This window comes from Mus musculus, chromosome 9 (assembly GCF_000001635.26).
Source record: "Mus musculus strain C57BL/6J chromosome 9, GRCm38.p6 C57BL/6J".
Taxonomy (NCBI): Eukaryota; Metazoa; Chordata; class Mammalia; order Rodentia; family Muridae; genus Mus; species Mus musculus.
The window spans coordinates 121751335-121771742 of record NC_000075.6 but is presented as its reverse complement, the minus strand read 5'-3'; the positions used below and the strand labels follow the sequence as shown (position 1 = coordinate 121771742).

The window sequence follows — 20408 nt, the reverse complement described above, 5'->3', positions numbered from 1 at the left end:
TACATTTTAAAAGTTGTATTTATTTTGAGACAAGGTCTACATTGTAGACTGGCCTCAAACTCCTGGGCTTAATCAATCCTCCTGTCTCAGTTCTCATCTACCTGGGATTTCAGGCATACCCTCAGCCCAGTAGACTGCCTGGCAACCTGGCATCAGGAGACTCAGCACCAAGGTGCAGGAGAGGGTATAGTTGTCCACTCTATTTCTAGAACTCTCTATGGTTCCTTTTCCACATCACCTTGAAGTAGGGCTTGGCCATGGTACTAATGGACTAATGGCGTGGAAACATGTCACTTTTGAATGGTGGTATGCAGTTCCAACCTTAGCTCTGGAGACCCAAGTCAATATGGTTGTGCCACAGATTAAAGCAATCTGTCATTCTGGGCCACCAAAGCCTCTCCCACAGACCTCACAGGGTCACAGGTGATGTCATTGAAGCAGGGATGGCTTGTCATAGCAGTGGGATCCAGCTTCACCTGAGTTACTCTACCAAACACAGCGAACAGCCGTGTCACAGCAAGGGAGGGCCGCAGAGCATTGCTAGGCTACAGCCCATGTCTCATTCTCCTTGTATCCAGCAGGCCTCAGAACCAGGCGTGCACAGATGAGGCGTGGCCTTCCCAACCAGGCCAGTCAGCAGAACCTAAGGGGCTGGAAATGTTCTAGATGCCTGATTTCTCTCTGCCGCCCACAGCCTATTTATTACCCGGGGCCCTGTTTGAAAGCAGCAGCACTGAAGCAAAGGACAGGAGCGCAGAGGTGAGAGAAAACAACAGGATCCTCCCAAGAAGTCCTTTCCTTAGGCCTTTGTGAGACTGGGTGTCAATTCCAAATGGCAGGCTGTCCTGGAACTATGTGGCAATGGGTGGCTTTTAACTCCTAATCCTCTTGCCTCCCAAATGCTGGTGTTACAGGTATGTTCTATCCCATCTTGTTTTTGAGGGTGTGAATACAACGAGTCTTCTGAAACAGGAGGTGGCGATCACGTCCGAATCTCCACAGGCAGCCACCTCACCCACAACATCCCGCACCGGGCCTCTGGATCTGTCTGAGGCACTGGGCACCTATGGGCAGGGTGATAGATCACACCGTAGAGATCTTCCACCTATGTCCCCAGGGCCCAGAATGCCACCAAACAGAACATGAGCAGCAGGAAGTACCTATGAGAACCCTAGGTGCCCAAAAGGGCTGAGCTGGCGGATGAAAGGGGAGGGGCCTACTGTCTGGGCTCCTGTGACTGACACCCTGGATTCTCCTGGGCTCTACCCTGGGGATTACCACTTCTGCAGGCTCCAGAATTTCAGGTCTTTCTGTGACAGACCAACAGACCCACATGGAGCATGGGGCCCGTATAATCCCAGCCTTGAAGGAGAAAGACTGGTCCTATGGATACCCTAAATACTCTTGGGACTTGTGCACTGGGATGCTGGGACACCTGCCACCCTTCCTCAGGACAGCAACACATAAAGAAGAGGCTGGGCCAGGGGCCAGGAGTGGAACTGAGTTTATTCTCCACCACTCATCTCGCTCAGATGCCTACTGTCCCCACCCTGGGACCATGGGCGTGTCACACACAGGCAGGCAGTAAGGCTTCACACACCTGGGCCTGGTCTTCCTGTTATCACCCAGACCCCAGTGAGGGGATGTGGGACTGGGCATCCCTGGGTTCCAGGTCTTCTATGTCTTCATGAAGACTCCCCATCAACTGCTCCCAAGACCAGAGCAGCCTGCACCAGTTGAGAGGCACAGGCCCAGGGCTAGACCAAGTCTAGCTGGGCAAGAGATCCTAGCAAGTCTCCCCAAAGGCTACGGTCCCAAGGCTACTGTGTCTCGGGCCTGGAAAATTACCACCATGTTCCAGTTCCCTCATGCTAACATTCAGGGACTTGACCATCTCTTTAAAAATAAAGTATATAGCTGGGGAGATGAGAACCCCAATTCCACATCATGGGGATGGGGGCTTATTGCATTTGGCAGTTAGGGAGTGCAACCTTTGTGGGCAGGGCAGGGAGTGTAGCACCAGGCACACAGGGGCCTCAGAGAGAGGGCTGTGCCCCCATCCCAGACAGAGCCCAGAACCCGTCTGGCCCCTGGGGGAAAGGTGTATAAAGGTGCTGGAGACCCAACTCCTGTGACAGGGTTCCGTTCCCAGCCTCTGCCCTTCAGATTGCTGTTTACTGAGGAATGGCCAGGGTTTCTGGACCCAAGAAGTCCACAGGGCCAGCAGGTGATAAGGATTGGCGACCCCTTGAGGTGGTCAACTCTTTTTTTTTTTTTTTTCGTTTTATTTAGTATTATTATTATTATTTTTGGAAAATGTTAAGCCAGCTCTGAAGAGCTGCCAGGCACTGGGGCCAGAGGTTAGAAACAGCAAGAGGCAGGGAAGAGTCCCTGAGGACATCACGGAAGCCCAGAGATTAGGGGTACCACTGGAGGAGCCTCACTGCAGGAGCCTGGAGCCCAACCTCAGGCAGTGGGGCAGGAGTATGCAAATGGGTAACCTTCCTTTCTCAGAGAGGGAGGGTCCCACCTGTCTCCCCAGTGGACATGGGGCGGGGCTAAGGGCATGCTTGCAGCCTGCTCCTCAGGCTAGGAAAGGGTGCCTATACAGGGACAACAGCTCATTCAACCCTTCCGTGCCCAGAAGACAGCCGACTCAGCCGAGCACCTTGGGCCTGCCCACACCTGTACAGAATAAAGTGCTTCGTTTATTGATGATTAAAATGTCCCCAGCCCGCTGTCCCAGCTCAGTGGGCCTCTGAGGAGGTCAAGGGATTCGGCACCCTCTGCCAGCCCCTTGGGCACAGGCCTCTTCCAAGTGTGGCCATGCTGGGAGCGGCTGGGAGCAGCAGGGAGCGGCGGGAGGGGTGTAAGGTGCAGAGTGTGACAAAGAAGCTTATCAACAGTGGGAGATCAAACCCGGGGAAACAGAGGACATGAAATGACAACAGAGAGGGGTGGCCTATGACTGCCTGCCCCCCAAGGGCAAACGCTGAGCACTGGCTAAGCTCCCTGCTCCCACAGAGGCCTAAACACATCAGCTTCTCTCCCTGGCTGCACTGTGGCACCCCAGACTGTACAAGAGTGCAAGAGGGACCAGGGGCCAGCAAGGGGCGGTAGTGGCCTGGCCCCAAGAGGAGAGGAGGCCTCATGTGGGCTTCTGGGGGAGCAGACATAGATACGTGTCTCCTGGTGGGGCAGTCCAGCCAGATAGGCTGGTAAGGGGCAGGGATGCCCTGTGGACAGCTCCCCATCCCCTGCCCCACAGATAGCACCATGAAACCCTGAACTACTTGCCTGAGGCTCCTGTGGGGCCCCTCCCTGGGATCTCATTCTCCTGCAGGAGCCCTAGAAGCTGGGGCCGGTGAATCAGGTTTTTCTCCCCTCTGGAGGCTTGGTCTCCAGCACCCAGAGACATTCTCTCCTGGATGTGGGGCTCTTTAAAAGTCCCAGTGCAGGGTGGGGATTCCTGTACCTGCCTGGTAGGGATGTAAGAAAGGAAACCCATGGGGGCCAGCCCCCACCTGCCCCAGTCTGCCCCACACAGAGGGGCAGCCTTCACACGCTGACACTCCCCTGCCCAGTCACACATGGTATCCTGCCATGCCTCCCCGGCCACAGGCCTCTGGGGCTCCAGAACTCCTTCAACGGGGCACACCCAAATCCTCCCCTCCTAAAGAGTCAGTTAGGGGCACAGGGAAGCCAGGAATGGGCAGGTGAAACTGACCCAGGCCCTGCCTGGCTCTCTGCCATGCCTGCAGCCCAGAGCTCCTCCTGCCCTGTATCGGCTGCCTCCAGCACCCCTCGCCTGGAGGGGTGCAGCCAACCAGTCCCTCTCTGTTCTTTTACTCCCAAGCACAAGGAGTAAAATCTCCAAGAAGCTGCACCAGGACCCAGGGCCACGGGTATCCAGCTGCAGCCCAGCTCCTAGTCTGTGTCTGCTGGCCCTGGCCAAGAGGGCCTGTGCTGGGGGTCAGTTAGTGTCCAGCCTGGGAGGTGCTGTGGGGAAGAGCGGAGCTGTGGGCTGCAGATGCGTGGCAGGCAGGGTGGCGGGGTCACCGGGCAGCGGGTGGCTGACACGGAAGCACTTTTCTTTGTGTGCCTTCAGCATGTTGGAGAAGCGGAAACGCTGGCCGCACACGTCACACGGGTATGGCTTCTCTCCTGTGTGTGTGCGTCGATGCCGCTTCATATTGGGGCGGCTGGTGAAACTCTTGCCACAGATCTCACAGATATAAGGCTTCTCCCCTGCAATGGGGGGTGGGGGCAGCAGGGGTGTTCACAGCCAGCTCTAGATCCCATCCCACCCCACCAAGGAGGGACAGAGGTAAACGGAGACCCTGGGGGTAAGGCACGCACCTGTGTGTGTCTTCATGTGCTCGTCAAAGTACTGCTTCATGTTGAAGTCCTTGCCACACCACTGACACATGAACTGCTTGTGGCCAATGTGGATGCTCATGTGTGACCGCAGCTGGTACTTGTACTGGAAGCGTTCGTTGCAGTTCTGTGAAGAAGAGAAAAGCTACACCTTCAATCCTGCCTTACCCAACCTGTGTGTAGGCCAGTGTTTCCTAAGGTGCCTTCTACCTTAGCTGTTTTAAGACAGGGCCTCTCAATGGCCTCACCTCCCTGCTCAGGCTGCGCTGACCGGTCAGTGGGCTCCAGGCACCCAACTCTCTTTGCCTTCACAGCAATGCGATTGTGAGCATGTGCCATCATGCCCGATTTATTTTTTATTATTTATTTGTTTATTTACTTTGTTTTTTTTTTTGAGACAGAGTTTCTCTGTGTAGCCCTGGCTGTCCTGGAACTCACTTTGTAAACCAGGCTGGCCTGGGACTCAGAGATCCGCCTGCCTCTGCCTCCCAAGTGCTGGGATTAAAGGCAAGCACCACCACCACCCTGCTACTTTTCCTTTTTTAAACCTGGGTTGATACTCAAGTTCTCAGGCCTGCAAAGAAACATTTCCCCAACTCACCGCCTCCCCAAACCCACTGAATAGAAGCCCTGCTCCTCCTGCCTCTGTCTCTCCTGTCCCAGGATTACGGGCATACGTGTGCCGCCACGTCAGGCGTGCAGATCCTCCTGACCTCCCTTCCTCCCCCTCCCTGCAGATGGGGGTGGGTGGAGGTGGGACAGCCAGCAGCCAGCAGAGCTCACCTCACAGCGGAAAGGTTTCTCCCCCGAGTGCTGCAGCGAGTGGACCTTCAGCGACATACTGCGCTTGAAGGACTTCCCACAGGTCTCACAGGTGAAGGGCATGTCCTTGGTGTGGGCTGCGGGTGGGCACCAGACGTCACTTCTTCAGGGCACCTATCTGAACCCCCACCTCCAGACCTGCCTTCTGGCAGCCCTGCACCCCACGCTTTTCTAGAGGGTGATACTGAACTCAACAGCATAATCAGCCTTGGGCCCAGTGACACTGAAGGCCAATAAAGAAAACAAGGAGATGGTCCTCCCAGCTTAAAAAAAAAAAAATCACCAACCTGGTTACCCAGCATGCTCCTGGCCAACACCTAGATTCCAGTGTCCCCATCCCATGCAATTTACACTTTCCAGTGGAGAAAGGGAGGCATGTCTGCCAAGGACTGTCTGTCTGCCCTGACCACTCCTCCCTGGAGCTTGGAGCCCAGACAAGCAAGAAAAGGTGACCACAGGATCCAGACATTCAGCCAGGCCCACCTAGAGGCCCTGCAGCCTTGCCTGTAAGTGGGGTGGGTAGCACACTTGGGGAGGCCTCCTTACTGTGTCCAGGTCTGACCCCTGGGGGAGGTTGCACTCAGGCGATGCCTCAAGCCCTGTGAGGGCCGAAAGGTGAGAAAACATGAGAGGTCTCATGGCGGCCAGAGACAGGGCTGGGCCAGCACGTGTGGAATCGTGTGATTTGGGGAAAGCTGTTCCTGGTCTTGGGCAGACATAACACCGTGCCGGGGTCCTTGGCTTTGCCCAGCCGTGTGTCAGCTGGATTCCCATCCCAGGTTTCCCAGGCAGCCTGAAGCACTGGGCAAACTGCCCATTGGTGCATCCCCTCACCTGGATGCAGAATCCCGACACCGCCGGCAGCTGGCAGCCTGCCCATCCTCTGCCCCAACCTGCACCAGCAGGGACTCACCAACCATGTGCTTGCGCACGTGCGCCATGGTGTGAAACTTCTTCTCGCAGATCTCACAGGAGAACTTCTTCTCCGCGTAGCCGTGCACTATCTTGTTGTGCTCATGAAGAGACCACAGTTTCTTGAAGGCTTTGCCACATGTCATGCACTACGGGGAAAAGGAAGGGCGCTTTGGCTGCAACCCAGAGTTACCCTTGGCCTCTCTCTGGGGCAGGCCTGTTCCTCCACTTGAAGAGTGCTGGTAAGAAGGCTGGATCATTCCCAGACTAGGTTGACTCCTTCCACACCTGCCCACATGGCTGTTGGGGTACCTCTTCCAGGATCCCTCTTCTAAGCACCGCCCCTTTGTCTGCTTCTCTCAGCAGGAGGCTGTAGGTCAAGTTAGTTAAGGCAGCTGTGCCTGGTAGGTAGGAACTTTCAGTTCTGCAGGTTCTACAGGCTGTGAGGCTTTAGGTCCTTCAGGCAGTGGAGGGTAGTTGGACCGAAAGCTGCTCTCCTGGACTCCTGCCCTGCACATCCCAGCATGGGCTCCAGAGGCTAGAGGCTGGGGTCTGGGCAGGAAGGAGTAAAGGTTTTGCACACTCGGGGTGGCTTAAGGTACAGGAATAGCTGACAGCCAGCCCAGGGTCAGGAAACAGGTGCACAGAGTGGGTGATGGGCAGGACACCAGGCACACCTTCCCCACTGGCATCCAATTAGCAATTAGTGCAGGCAATTAGCACCCGCCTACCCGTGGCCTGAGGTTTTCTTTTTTTCTTCTTGGGTCAGAAAAGGTGAAAGGCATGCTGGTGTGTGTGTGTATGAATGCTGATGTGTATGTATGTGTACATGCATGTTGGTGTGTGCGTGTGGTATGTGTACATGCATGTTGGTGTGTATGTGCACAAATGCTGATGTATATGTGTGTCTATACGCATGCTGGTGTGTGTGCACGAATGCTGATGTGTATGTATATGTACATGCATGTTGGTGTGTGTGCATGTATGCTGGTGTGTGTGCACACATACTGGTGTGTACACACGTGCTGGTGATTATGAATGCTGGTGTGTGGGTGTGTGCACACACTGCACATGCTGGAGTGTGCTCAGACAGTGCAGACTGGCCCAAGACCTGGCAGCCACTCCAGCCTTCCCCCACTCCCATTTCTTTCCAAATTCCTCATCTAGCCTTTTTCCTCCAGATTCAGAGTAGCTGGCATGCCAGAGTTGAACCCAAGATCCCTCTTGATTGGCTATCTATTGCTCTGCACGGTGGCTCTGGGGTGGGCAAAGGGTGATGCCCTCTCCAGATAAGCCCCTTCATTTCTCTGCCGGCCTAGATTTGTTAAAAGACACATCCCTCGGCAGTTCCTACTGCCCCGGGCTTCAGATAACTCCGCTCTCCCCCACATCCCTGTTGCTCTTGCTCTTCTGGGAAAGGTGCTGCCACAATCCTCTGCTCACAACTCTGTGGGCCAGAGCCCAGCTCCACCTGTCTCCTCCTGGGGGCTGTCTGGGCAGCATGTCTCACCTGGATGTTGCGCTCACAGTCCGTCTGTCTGTGCAGCTGCAGCTCACTCTCCAGCAGGAAGCGCTTCCCACACTGGCCACAGATCTGCATCCGGCTGTGGGTCACGTTCATATGCTTTTCTAGGTACCAGCGGTTGTTGAAGACCCGAGGGCACTTCTGGCACGGATGCTGCTGTTTTTCCTCCAGCTTCACCTTGGCCCCCAGCCCGTCAGCTGCCTGGGATGCCGGAACAGCTCCAGAGGCCTTGGGCCTCTTCCCACCTCTACGTCCAGCCTCCTCTGGCTCAGGGGTGGCCCGGCGCCGGGTGTTCTGTCCCCGGGACCGTGTGGACATTCGGCTATGTGGTGGAGGGTCCACCTGGCTGCCCTGACACCCAGCGGGACCTGCGGGGTCCTGCCTGCCCTCAGCCTCCCTCTCCTCCTCAGAACTCTCTGCATCCTGCTCACTGGGCCCATCTTCTTCATCCTCATCCTCTCGATGATCGCTGGGCCCTTCCTCCTCTTCCTCCTCCTCCTCTCCCTGGCTGCCTTCCTCTTCTTCTTCCTCTTCCTCCTCTTCCTCTCCCCCTCCACTCCCTCCTCCTTCCTCCTCCTCTTCTTCCGAGTGTCCCTGCATGCCATCCTCCTGGCCGAGCACCACAGTGGCTGGATTGGCACCAGAGCCTGGCTTGCCCTCGGGTCCGGTGGACACATGCAGTGTTTGGTTGTTAAGGTTCACCTCAACAATGATTTGTGACTGCTCCTGGTGCCCATAGGTGCCCGAGGCATCCAGTTCTGGCTCCAGCCCCTCTCCACTTTCCAGTTTGCACAGGCTACCTGGGGCCTCTGCCTCTTCAGGGGCCCCTTCCTTCTCCTCCTTGAAGAGTGTCTGTGCTGGCCCAGCAGTGGCAGAGCCTACATCCCCAGCAGCCCCTGCTCCATCCTCCACACGCACAGAGTAGGGATCGGGGCCCTCCCGGGCATAGATCTTTGGGAGGCCTGGGGCATCTGCCTCCTGCTTGATGTCACAGTAGTAGGGTGGTGGAGGCACCGGAGCACAGCTGGTGGCAGGCTGTGCCAGGGCCACAGGGCCCGAGGGCGCCAAGGATCGAGCGTCCAGCAGCTCCTGGCAGGAGGCCGCGATGTCAGCCATCTGCAGCAGCGAGGCCGCGCTGAGCACCTCGTGCACGTTGGCCGCGTTCACGAGCAGCTTGGACGTGTAGATGAAGTTGAGGATCTGCTGCAGGCCGCTGGGCGCGAGTGCCTCCAGAGATAGCTCGACCCGCTGCAGCTGCTTGTTCTGTGTGAAGAGCGAGTGGAAGAACTGGCTGTAGGCGGCCAGCACACCCTTGTGTGCGGGGAACACGCTATGCTGAGGCACCAGCACTAGGTCCACATCGCACAGGTCTGGCTGGAAGAGGCGCTGCTCATTGAGGCGGCCCATCAAGCAGGCGAAGTGCAGGGCCACGTCCTCCACCAGCGAGAACTCTGCCGCCGGGGAGTCTGTCGTCTTCTCAACCAGCAACTGTGGGGCCAAGAGACAGGAGAGGTGAGGGCCAACCACTGCCCACCCCTGCCCACAATGTGGGAGGTGCCACCACCAGAAATGATCTGATCCATCCATCAAGCTGGGGGAAGGACAGACGCACAGACGTGCGCACGGGCACGCAGGGCAGGGACAGCTGCTGCTAGGGCTACGATGTCCTGGGACCTGTGCCCAGGTAGCTGCTCTGGGCACTCCCTTCGCTCTTCCTCTGTGCACACACTAGGGGCCACCCCAGGATCCCTCTTCACTGTGCCCCAACTGGACTTCCAGCTATGCCTCAGTCCGTCCTGACCTTCCCACCATGCTGAGACAGGAGCCTGCCCAACTGTGAGCACGTGAACAGCAGAAGACACAGCTTCCGCTATTGCACCTAGGCTGTAGCATCCAGGGGCCGTTTCACTTGGACAGTGGCCAACAAAGGCCTTTAAGGGGCCACAGAAGACAGCAGGCTAAAGACAGCCAGGCCCACTCAAGCTACAGCAGCTTTTTGTACACAGGGTCCTGGGGGAAGACGGGCTGTTTTCTCTGTTTGCCACACTCCGGCACCCCAGCCCAGACGCAGAAGCTCCAGGCTGGTCCTGTCTTGGAGGTCGCACCTCCTGGAGAGCCCCCTAGGGACCTTAGTGACTGACAGATCAGACTGCCAGGCCTTTAGGCCCTGCCCCACTCCCAGAACAGTCCTGTTTAGTCGGGTGGTAGAGATGGGCCTGTCTTATCCCTCACATAGGGCCTGGGGCTCAGCAGACACTGGCCAGTCCGGCCCTACAACGGCTGGCTTTGGATGCTCCATGGGCTCTGCCTGTGGAGACGAAAGCTTCCAGTGTGTGAATGCCGATGCATCCCAATGGGGGACACAACCCCACCTTCCTTAGGGGTCCCAGGATGAAGCTGTCCCCTCTAAGTCCTCTCTCCTGTCAGCAGTGGGTGGGCCAGACAGAGAGCATGGACTCTGAGCTCCCTTGTCATTCTGCTAAAGGAGAAGCTGCGGGTGAGCCCCAAGGAGCTTCGAACCTGTGCCCTCGGCCAGCAGCCCAAGACATGCCCACTCTTTGCCCTCCGCTCCACCAACAGACGTTGCCTTCCTGAAGCTCCCTCCACCCCTCACACCCCCACCAGCCACCCATTCTTGAATCTATCCCAGAACTGCTGGGCCGTCCAGCAGGGACGTGGCACGGGGCCCCGCCCATCCCTCTCTGACTCACTCTGATTCATTTTCTGGGACCAATTCCTCTTTCTTAGAGAAACTGAGGCCCAGAGAGGCTTTACTCATGGAGCTGTGGCCATCCTGCCACTCCAGCACCCTTCCCTTCTGCCTGGTACACTTCAGACAGGCAGTTGGAGAGTCCTGGAAGTGAGGTGGGTGGAAGCATGAGGTGTGAGAACCACCTAAGCATCCAGACACAGTCACCACACCCTCTGGTCCTGCCTCCTTCCCAGTCATTGCACCTGCAGGTCCTGGTGTCTGTACTACTGGGGGGTGGACGGTGGCAGGGAAAGGCCCCCCCATGGCACCACTTATTCCAGGCTTGGGGTCCCCGTTTTTCCCTTTACAAAGCTTCCCCAGGGACCTCCTGCTTGGGCAGGGCCACTTGAGCCTGGCAGAAACCCAGGCATCCCTAAAGTCACATTGCAGCCTCCCCAGCCATGGACCAGAGATGCTGCCAGCCAGTGGCAGGGCCCCTTCCGGATCAGTGCCCACCAGCTGTGTAGCCTCTGGCCAGATGCTTCCGGCTCCTTGAAGCTGAGGAGGCTTCTCAACACCTGGGTACACCAGCTGCATCGCAGCCCTCCCCCAGAGGGACACCTGCAGAGGCCACCAAGCTTTTGCCTCCCAAAGGCCATCTGGTGAAACCCCGGCGGCAGGGGTACAGGCTCATGACTTCTGGATGCTTTCTTTGGAGAGGCCTGGGAAACAGGCTCAGAGACGGCAGGGGACCGGCCCAAGGTCACACAGGAGTTTCCACTCCAGCTGTGGGCGCCCCCCGCCTATGGAGCGATCCATCCTAGTCTCCGGCAGAGCGGCTGCAGCGCCCACGTGGCCCAAGGCCCGGGCGGGAATCCGACTCCCCCTTTTCCCCCCATTACCAGCCCCGGGGCGGCGCCGTCCGGACGCAGAGAAGCTCCCCCCTCCGCCCGTGCGCAGCAAGACCTCGGCCTTTCGCGTTTGCACCCCCCACCCCAGGAATTTCACCCCTGAGCCGCGCCGCCGCGCCGCACTCTGGGCCCTGCACACCGGACAGATAGGGTCGAGGACCCCGGGGGAGGGGCCAGGTCTTCCAGACCCTGCACCGGGTCCCAAGGGGCCGTGCGCTCTGAAAGGAGGCGCTCGCAGGTGGGCGGATAAGCGGGGGGACAGGCAGGGCCCTGCGTACCATGGTGCCGCGGCGCTGGGAGCTCACAGGGCCCCGCAGGATCGCGCTGCCCCCGAGGGCCGGGCCCGGGCCGCTCCATGAAGCGCCGCGCTGGGGGCCGCCCCTGCGCAGGGCCCCGCGACCATGGCCCCGGGGGCGCGGCCGGCCGGGCGGGCGGAGGCGCAGGGCCGCGGCAAGTCCCGGCCGAGCAGCTGCGGCCCGGGAGCCTCGGGCGCGGCGGGCGGGGGGCGCGGGGCGCCGATTGGAGCCCGCGCGTCAGCTGGGGCCGCCGTCTGGACGCTTAAAGGGCCAGGCCGCCCTGCGTGCTGGCTGGGGGCGCGGACGCGCGCCGTCTCGATGCAGCTGCCCTCGGGAGAGCCTCGGGGTCCCCGGACCGACCCGGCTGGTGACGTGGGAGCGTTTGGACCGCTCGATCCCACCCTCCCGCGCGAAGTCCCTCTCTGCCCTTCTTTGCTGGGAAGTTCGTCCGGGAGTCTAACCCGGGTGTCCTCCCGCTGCTCTGCATGGGCGGGGCCAGGGTAGGCGTGAGGTCGCTGAGCAGAGCGCGCCGCCCCCCGACCCACCTGCTCCCCTGAGCCAGGCGACTCTGATGGACCCGTACCCCAGCCGCGCTCATCTCCCGCCCCCTGTGACTCCGGCTGCTCCGACTTGGGGGTGAGTCTGGGGTCTGTAGCTGCTCCGGCCTCCCACGCGTTTTGCTCTGAGTCTCCCGAACCTACCTGGGGGCCTCTGGCTGCAGAACCTCCGAGCAACCGCCGCAACGACGGAAGCCTTTCAGATGACCTACCTGGAACAGCCGGGTGGGGGCCAGAGGCCCAGGCCCGGCCGAGGGGCCCTCCGCGCAGCCTCGGCGCTGGGAAGATGCAGCTCGGCTTGCGGAACGCTGCTCTGGCACCGGCTCCGTGGGGGCAGGGGGCTGGCTGTGCTGGCAGGAGGCTGCGAAGGAACGCTGCCAGGCCGAGCGACAGCAGGGCGGGACTACGGACTACCACCGTGGTCTCTCCTTCGGACGCCCCGCACCCCTACCCACTGTTCAGCCTAGTCACTCTCCCAACACTGCTCCAGCCGGGCCATTCCACTCCAGCCATAGCAGTCTCCTTGGGTGTGCGCCTTCCTCATGGTGTGCTGTAGCTCTTTCTCTGGAGCCAAGCAGGTGTCATCAAATAGTCGAAGGTCTGTCCCCTCAGAATGCAAGGATCTCTCACTGGACATGGGCTGACTACCCCTGAGCAAGGAAGCTGAGTAGGTGAAGAAAGGTAGGGACAGTGAGGAGAGCCCCTTCCTTCACATGCGCAGGGCATGCCCCTACCTGGGTTCCCGAATCTGAGGCTCTAGGCTGAAGCTGTGAACCTGTCAATTACCGATGATGTCTCCTACACTTCCCAAAACCCAAGTTTCTCGTCTGACCCAGTTGATTGCTGCACTGACCTGGGAGGTGGGAAGGGCAGGGCTGTCTACCTACTGGGTGGACAAGGAGAGTCCCGCAGAGAGAGAAAACATGTAGACGCTGTGCTGGGAGGTTGGAAGAAGCTGGTACTGGCCTTGGCTAAGGTAAAGGAGTGACACCCCTACCCCACCCCCTGCTGTCTCATTTGGGTTCTCTGAACTCCGACTGAGGGCAAGAGGGCACACTGGGCTTGTCACTGGCAACAGCTGCAAAAGCCAGAAGCCCCGTTGTGTTCATGGCTGCAGAACTGAGTGGTCTGGACATGGGGTACAGCCAACTGGAGGGACAAGATGGGAGCAGAGGAAGGATTCTAGGCCACAACCTCAAGTTCTGTTGGTTGGTTTAGGGGCCAGAGCACTCATTACCATGATAGAGGTGGGTGCTTTAGACCCCTAAAGCTGAGTGACTCCAGGCCAAACTTCACTTTGGAGAACAAGGAGACAACCCCAGACTGCTTGGGGTTCCTGCACTTGGCTGGGGAAACTACGCTCACCAGGTAACAGAAATGCAAGTTAGGCAGTCCAAAAAGTGGGTGGTGCAGGCTGGAAGGGGAGGGTGTACAGTACGTGGCCTCCATCTCCCTCAGTTTTGGCTGCTGAGTCCAGCACTAATGGGCCACAGCTGCACAAGGGTGGGAGCCTAATGCAAACCAGCAGGTTCCCTTTCCCACACCAAGTCCAGGGCCTTACAGGAGAGCCTCCCTGTTAACTTCCAAAAGGCTCCCAGAGACCCTAGTCCTCCACAACCTTGGGCCGTGGTACTTCTTGCGGAAGCCCCCATCCCTTTAACTCAGATGTGACCAGCAGCAGTGTCAAGGCCTACGTCCATCACTGCTGTGCAGAGACCATCGGGTCCTACATGTCTGCCCAGTAGTGGGGGTTCTAGAGGTCTTCTGAGCCCTAAGTGTTTCCAGACATAGTCTTCAGGGAGGCAGACTCCTCTTAAAGTTAGGGCAGAGACAATGGTCCTCAGAATCTGCATGTGGGCAGCAGGGATCAGGGTTAGGGCTCAGTGGACATAGGTGTAGTTCTGGCCCTTTTAAAACCCACATTCTGCCTTGGTATCTCCCAGGTGCCTCAGCCTCAGGAGTTTGGTCTTACTGCTTGTATGAGGTTTGGTATTGAAGAAGACAACACCGGGCTGCTGTAAACCACAGGGAGGAAGCAGCTATGGCAAGAGGCCCAGGCCTCAGAATGCAGCCTGTGCTGTGGTGTACTGATTCCTGAATGCAGAGCTCTAACTCCTCCCTCGAGGTGCCCGAGAGACTACAGCAACCAGTAATCTGTCTCAGCTAGACATTCTGACCTGTCTTTTTAACAAGTTATGGGTATTTTGCCTGTGCCACCACGCCCGGCTTTTAATTAATTAATTAATTAATATTTTTTTTTTTTTTTTTTTTTTTTTGGTTTTTCGAGACAGGGTTTCTCTGTATAGCCCTGGCTGTCCTGCCACCACACCACAAGAGTAAAGAGTCTTACTATGCAGTTCTGTCTGGCCTTGAACTCAAGAGATCCACCCTCTTCTGCTGGGGTTAAAGATGTGCACTACCCTACCACACCTGGCATTTTCTTTAAATAAAAAATAAAACACCCACATTCGACAATTTTCAGTTTCCCAAGTTGGGGAAACACTGTTTAGCAAACCCAGTTCTCTGCAAACAAGCTAGCAGGTTCACTCTGCTTAGCCAGCAGGTCCTCACCTGTATGTTCAAATGTCACATGGTCTGTCTTAGGAGGTGAGTGATGATGGGTGCCACAGTCAGATGACTTGCAGAGGACAGCGGGAGGAGACCTGGAGTTGCATCCCACCAGAGGGTATGTTTCTGCCAGGCTCTCCCAGGTCACTCCTGCACCCCAGTAACCTGCCAATGGACAAGTCTCTTCGCTTGGCTGTATCAGAAACTGACTGGAGTTTGAGCAAAGAAAGACCAAGCAGGCAGGCTCAAACTCAGCATGTATTTTCATTTCTACAAGATCCTTTTCAAGTTGTAGAGAAATTTCATAGAAGTATATACAAATTAGACATTGCTAGTATGTACAAAAGTATTTTCTACATTTTTGAACAATATCAACTATGCCACTTGCAGTAAACAGGATGTTACAAAATCATCCAATAAAGAAAGCATTTTCTATTAAGCACATTACACAACATAATTCAATTTTATTAAAAAAATAACTTCAAAATACAGAATGATCGTGGATAAGAAGAAAAGCCATTTCTGTATTCAGTCGAGTATAAACAGCAAGGTTGACATTACTGAACATGAGTGCCTGCTGGTACAGGTTAAGCCCTGTCCATGCAGCAGTAGGTGGTAGGTGGATGCCCTTCCTCTTGCTATGCTAATCCCCAGAACCCGACAATGTCTGTAATTCCTCTGGCCACGGGACTTCGAGTAGAGATTTATCTCTGGAGTCTGATCTACTTACATGGACCCTTAAAGCAGGAGGAGGGCAGAGGTTTTGAAAAAAAGACAAGACTCAAAGGGTCCCTGCTGGTTGAAGCTGGCAAGGCCTACAGCAGGCGATGTGGGCATCCACCGAGGGCTCTAGAGGGGCCCAGCTACAAGTCACGTCTTCCCAGAGTCTTCTGAGAAATGAGCTCTTCCAGACCTTACCTTGAGACCCTGAGCAGATGAGTCAACCCTACCATTGCCTGTTTGTCAATGACACATAGGCACTCTTAGGCTGAGAAATTTGGGATAACTTGTTACACAGCAACCAAATAAGAATATATGGCCCAATAGTGACCTTTTCTTACTAATTACATTTGCCAGTTTATTTGGGCTCTGAATGCATTCTTCCTACTGAATACTAGATTCAAACACCCTTCTTTGTAGGCAACTTTAAAGGGGGGGGGGGTAGAAGGACCCACTCACTATAAACCACATGTCTAACCCGCCAAGCACTGAGTTCCGATGTTATCCTTCTAATTAACTAATTTACAGACATGGTGAACAATAGCTGGCTGGCCACCAAAATGCTGCTTACATACATCACAGAGTAACACCATTATTTATTTGTGGGGTGCTGACCTCTGATCCCAGAGCTACTTACATGCTAAGCACATGCTATATATCACTGAGCCACATGGCCCTGGAAGACTACTTTCATATATCCAGTACTTCCCCTCCATCTGGCCAGGGCTTTAGTAATTTCCTCCAGCCCAAGGCCTTTACTCTTCCCAAATGCACTAGCAAGGCCTGGGTGGGATAGGAGAGTACAGACTTCTACACCATATACCTGACAGGAAGTCTGTGAACTGGATTTAACCGGCACTAAGGTGATTAAGTACACTTGGGGAAAGAATGCAAACTAAAGAGTAAAACAAAACAAAGAAACAAACCCACACTAGTTTTTACAGGTTAGATTCTTCCTGGAGGAGCCACACAAAGCCGTAAGAACCCCTTTCTGTGCAGCAGAGCCTGTGACCCTGCTGCCCCCAACTTTTGTCCTGGGTTTCCTCCATCAGGCAGGGCTTCATGGAGTCAGGGGGCAGCGTGGGGGTGGGGGTGGGGGGTGTCTCGACACAAACAGGGAATAGGATGGTTGGGGCAGGGCTGCTACTATTGCCACAGTGAGAGTGAAGCTTGGCTGGAGTGTCTGTGGAGCTGCTTCTGAAGGACATTCTTCAGCTGGCACTTTAGCACACATGTGCAGAACAAGATGACCAGCCATACAGGTTCTGTTCCAAGGGACCTCCACCACATATCTGTGTTTGGAAGAAGCCCCTACACTCACAGTGAACCCAGCTCAGAAGAAATTATTTTTGGTGCCAGTGAATTTAAAAAAAAAAAATCACAATTCATTTTCTGGCATCAGGAAATGCAGTATGTGACAATATGACATAGGGTATACGAGGAACCAAAGGCACCAAGCACCAAAGCAGGAGCTGGGGTGGCTGGGCTGGCATTCCCTGTGAAGTGTGGGTGCTCACAGCTGGGACACAGAGGAATGAGCTACCACCCTGCACACCTGGCCATGGTCAATATGGATGTGGACAGCCTCATCTGACAGCACACACCAAGACGACAACCAGCATGGGGACATGGGGACATGGAGAACACGTGTCTTGTGACAGCTCTCCATAATTGTGTTTGGCAGCATGGATGCTAAAACCTGAAACAAAAAGAAACCTGAATTCTACAGACAATGTGATCTACAGAAAACCCTATCTACAGTGACACTGCAAATTATACTTACATCAAATTTACCATTTCTTGATTCAAGAAAATGAAAATTCCATAGTTGCCTACTGTAAAATGGGTCATAGAAATATTTCTAGGGACATCTGCACTTTAAATTCTTTTGCGCACATGTAAATAAGTGACAAGAAATATCCACTATAGGATTGAGGTCTAATACTAAAACACAACAGACTGCCATCCAGTTTCTTAAGCTTTAAGTTACCAGGTATTTACACTTAAGACACAATCTGTACAGAGACATCTCAGCTGTATCTGCTGCTCTCGCTGGGACTCCGGTGATGAGAGTAACTTCTGTCACTTTCACTGTCTGAGCCATAGGATCTACCACTCCTGTATAAGAGAACAAAACAACGCCATCAACTCCCATTTTCTGTTCTAACTATTGCAACACTATGGGTTTTTCGAGGATGTTTTAAATGGTAGTAAAATCAAGGTTAAGATAGCAATAAAGAAACCTTTTAAGAGTGGGAAATTTACTTGAAATCCATTCATAAAAATGAGCAAACTATTTTTCTACTATATCCAGTAAATGTCAATGCTAGACTAGACTGAAGCAGGAAGGGGTTAAAGGGACAGAGTCTCACTAAAGTGGGTGTAGGCTTGGTTATGGTGGTCTTTAAGCTCATTTAAAAAGCTTTTCTGAGAGCGAGGCAACTTGTCATGGTAAGTGTCGTCCATCCCACCACAAGTACACCTAGAACAAGGGCTCAAGGGCAGCTCCAGACAGTGGACAGGCAAGTTTGTTCACTGAAACCCCCAGGGTTCTAGGGTTAGTGTGATGGAGATGGGGTATTCCCTGGGCAATGGGCTGCAGTGAAGAATATGAGACGTGGGGGCTGAGGGGTGGGAGGTGACTGATCACTTCAGGACACAAAGACTAGTGACAGAGCTGTCACTTGGATTTCTGAGCAGAAGGGAAGCTCTAGAACACTGGAGGAGAGAAGTCAGAGAGAGCTGAAGCTGGAGCTAGCAGGTGGAGGGGCTCATGCACTGGCATGCCCAGCTGGCCACCCCGAAACAGTTCAGTCAAGGGGTACCCATGTGCACGGTCTGTACCAAGTTTTCTGGACTTGCAATGGATAAGGAAAGGTGACAGCATCCATCAGCAAAGGACAATTCAAGAGTTATGATAAGGTTACATCTTACTCATTAAATAACAAGATATAGGACTCAACCCTGTGGCCGAGACAATCACAGTTTAATAAAACAGCAGACTGGCCTGATTTGCAGATGTGAGCCGTGATTTGGTCTTCTCCTTACTCCTCTTCCAAAAGAAATGTTTAATTAAAGCTACATGAATAAAACTCATTTTAGTGTCAACTATAAAACAGTAACTGACAACCTTCACCTGCCAACTCTCAGTACCAAGGCCACGTTTAATAGCTGTCTGTAGGCCAATCAAACTCCAGGGGAGGTGTTCCTCTGATGGCCCACTCACACCAAGTGCCTAGTCTCTCCCAGTGCTCTAACCCAGGGACCCACCTGGACCGCCTGTTGTAACTTCTACCCCGATGGTAACTGTCACTCCTCTGGCTGCGGCTGCGGCTACGACTCCGGCTGTAGTAGCTATCGTAGGTGTAGGATCTGCTTAAATAGCAATGACACACAGTGTTCCATTCAAATACAGAAAGGCTCTTTTTTAGGGCCATCAGAGGGTGCTGGCTCACACGGGTACTCTCCGGAGGTGTGAGGACAGTTGCATAAGAAGTTCTAGGAACATCCAGCAATTGCACCCAATTGGACTTACCATGTTAAAGAGAGAAATGTTAATTTCTTTTCTGCATTGAAAAATATCACAAAATTAACATGGAGTTAGTGTGATTGAATCTTGGTTTTATTGGATAATTATATTCACAAGAAATGACAGATATTGTCATTTCTGACTGGAGTACAATGAACCAACAGATAAAAATTACAAGATCTTTTTGTGTATGTGTAATTTTAGAAAAAATATGCATTAAAGTTACTTAATTAGAAATGCATCATTTAGGCTAAAGAATAAGATCCATGGCAGTAGATGTGCTGTATTTTGTGCCAGAGGCCCTGGGATCAATCCCCAGCAGCACAAGCCAACCCCTACCCAGCACTCTGGGCCTCCCAGCAGCACTTACCTGGAGCGGCTATGGAGGTCATAAGAGCTGCTCCTGGACCGGCTCCTGCTGGACGTCCTAGTATGGACCATAGAGGGCTATCACCTTGTGCATTAGGGCACAGGCCACAGTAACAATCTAGACATTTTTGCCCATCAAAGTGAAAATACAATGAAATGCAATAAGTATTTTGTGTTTATCTCAAGTGTGCTGGGATTTCTTTTTAAAACCTTTGTATTCCATTAGAAGACTAAGCTTTAGGTAGTTTTCTGAGGAGACTCTCAGTTGGGTGGGAAGGGAGAAGGCCCACTTATATGAGTGGTCACAGCAGAAAATACCACAAGGCCAAAGAGAGCAGCAGCAGGGAAATAGAAAACTTTGCACCCAGCACTCACTTTCCTCTTGGTTTCCTTGCTATAGCCTGTCGTAACCCCTAAGTAGGTCAAAAAGAGGTGACTCTACTTGTGACCTCAGTGACATCTATGCACAGAGCAGGTAAGGAGTGGCATGGCCTCTCAATCCGACTGCTTCTATTGCCTTACGCTGCTAAGATCTTATCTACAAACAGCCAGGCAGAGTTCCAGAGCTCTCAGAGAGCTGGATGAGAAACAGTTCAGGGTGGTATTTGACAAGGACAGATCAACAGCTGTCCTGCTGTGTCCCAGAAGTGGTCCACTGCAAATGACTGGACACCACTCATCAGGGTGAGACTACAAGCTCACCTGTGACTATGGAAACTTCCATAGGAACTGCTCCGGCTGCGGGTTCGGCCTCTGCTATACCAGTCCCTGCTCCGGCTTCTAGAGTAGCTTCTTGATCTACAATGGAGTGAGTGAGAAAGCATATACTATGTGCACTCCCCACACTGTTGGGATGAACAGAGCAGGAGGGGAACACAAGCAGGAAAAGGTCTCTTACAAACTCTGCTCACTGGACACTGTCATGGATTGCAAAAGAAGCAATCCAGAAGGCACCATGGTTTAACCAATAAAATAAAGTCACAAAAGACTGCAACAGGCCTATGTACATGTTCGTGAACACAACTACTTATTTGGCTTCCTGTTACTGTGAATACCTTTTCTTAGCTTTCACTCTCAGTCTTTGAACTCTTCAAGATGACAAATGCTGGATAGGTCTCCAACAAAAATTC

The 20408-nt window shown here is 54.2% G+C and overlaps 2 protein-coding genes and 1 long non-coding RNA gene across 23 annotated transcripts in view; 1 reads left to right on the top strand and 2 right to left on the bottom strand.

Moving 5' to 3' along the window:
- Nucleotides 1–12424, bottom strand: Zfp651 (zinc finger protein 651). Of its 4 annotated transcripts, XR_001778915.1 has the most exons (7): nucleotides 11518–11705; nucleotides 7622–9124; nucleotides 6113–6260; nucleotides 5704–5798; nucleotides 5161–5276; nucleotides 4360–4504; nucleotides 1489–4248 (listed from the first exon to the last, which is right to left on the bottom strand). XR_001778915.1 is itself a non-coding variant. In NM_001166644.1 (6 exons), the coding sequence occupies exons 1-6, from the start codon at nucleotides 11518–11520 to the stop codon at nucleotides 3974–3976; spliced, it is 2190 nt and encodes a 729-aa protein (NP_001160116.1). In that variant the 5' UTR covers nucleotides 11521–11710; the 3' UTR covers nucleotides 1–3973. The 4 variants fall into 4 exon arrangements, 3 of the variants coding, with proteins under 3 accessions (NP_001160116.1, XP_006512208.1, XP_006512209.1); NM_001166644.1 differs by lacking the exon at nucleotides 5704–5798 and having other exon boundaries at nucleotides 1–4248; nucleotides 11518–11710; XM_006512145.4 differs by lacking the exons at nucleotides 5704–5798; nucleotides 11518–11705 and adding an exon at nucleotides 12305–12424.
- E530011L22Rik (RIKEN cDNA E530011L22 gene) lies at nucleotides 11800–15103 on the top strand. Its single transcript, NR_033503.1, has one exon. It is a non-coding gene; the product is annotated as an RIKEN cDNA E530011L22 gene (long non-coding RNA).
- Nktr (natural killer tumor recognition sequence) overlaps nucleotides 14901–20408 on the bottom strand; it is a 42962-nt gene continuing 37454 nt past the window's right edge. For 15 of the 18 annotated variants that reach the window (XM_030244109.1, XM_011242939.3, XM_030244110.1 and 12 more), the window contains 4 exons: nucleotides 19981–20076; nucleotides 19280–19336; nucleotides 18651–18755; nucleotides 17346–17498 (listed from right to left, as the gene is read on the bottom strand). In XM_030244109.1, the coding sequence (XP_030099969.1) occupies nucleotides 17411–17498; nucleotides 18651–18755; nucleotides 19280–19336; nucleotides 19981–20076 (346 nt within the window). In that variant the 3' untranslated portion in view covers nucleotides 17346–17410. Of the gene's footprint in view, nucleotides 17499–18650; nucleotides 18947–19279; nucleotides 19337–19980; nucleotides 20077–20408 lie in introns of all 18 variants that reach the window. The other 3 variants (XR_871177.2, XR_871176.2, NM_010918.2) reach the window with 3 other exon arrangements.

What these genes read in the sequence shown, in the direction of transcription:
- Zfp651 (NM_001166644.1), bottom strand. An exon ending in CGTGCGCAAGCACATGGTTG is followed by an intron (nt 5,277 to 6,112) that starts GTGAGTCCCTGC and finishes GCCCACCCGCAG; the next exon opens with CCCACACCAAGGACATGCCC. An exon ending in GCACATGAAGACACACACAG is followed by an intron (nt 4,249 to 4,359) that starts GTGCGTGCCTTA and finishes CCCCCATTGCAG; the next exon opens with GGGAGAAGCCTTATATCTGT.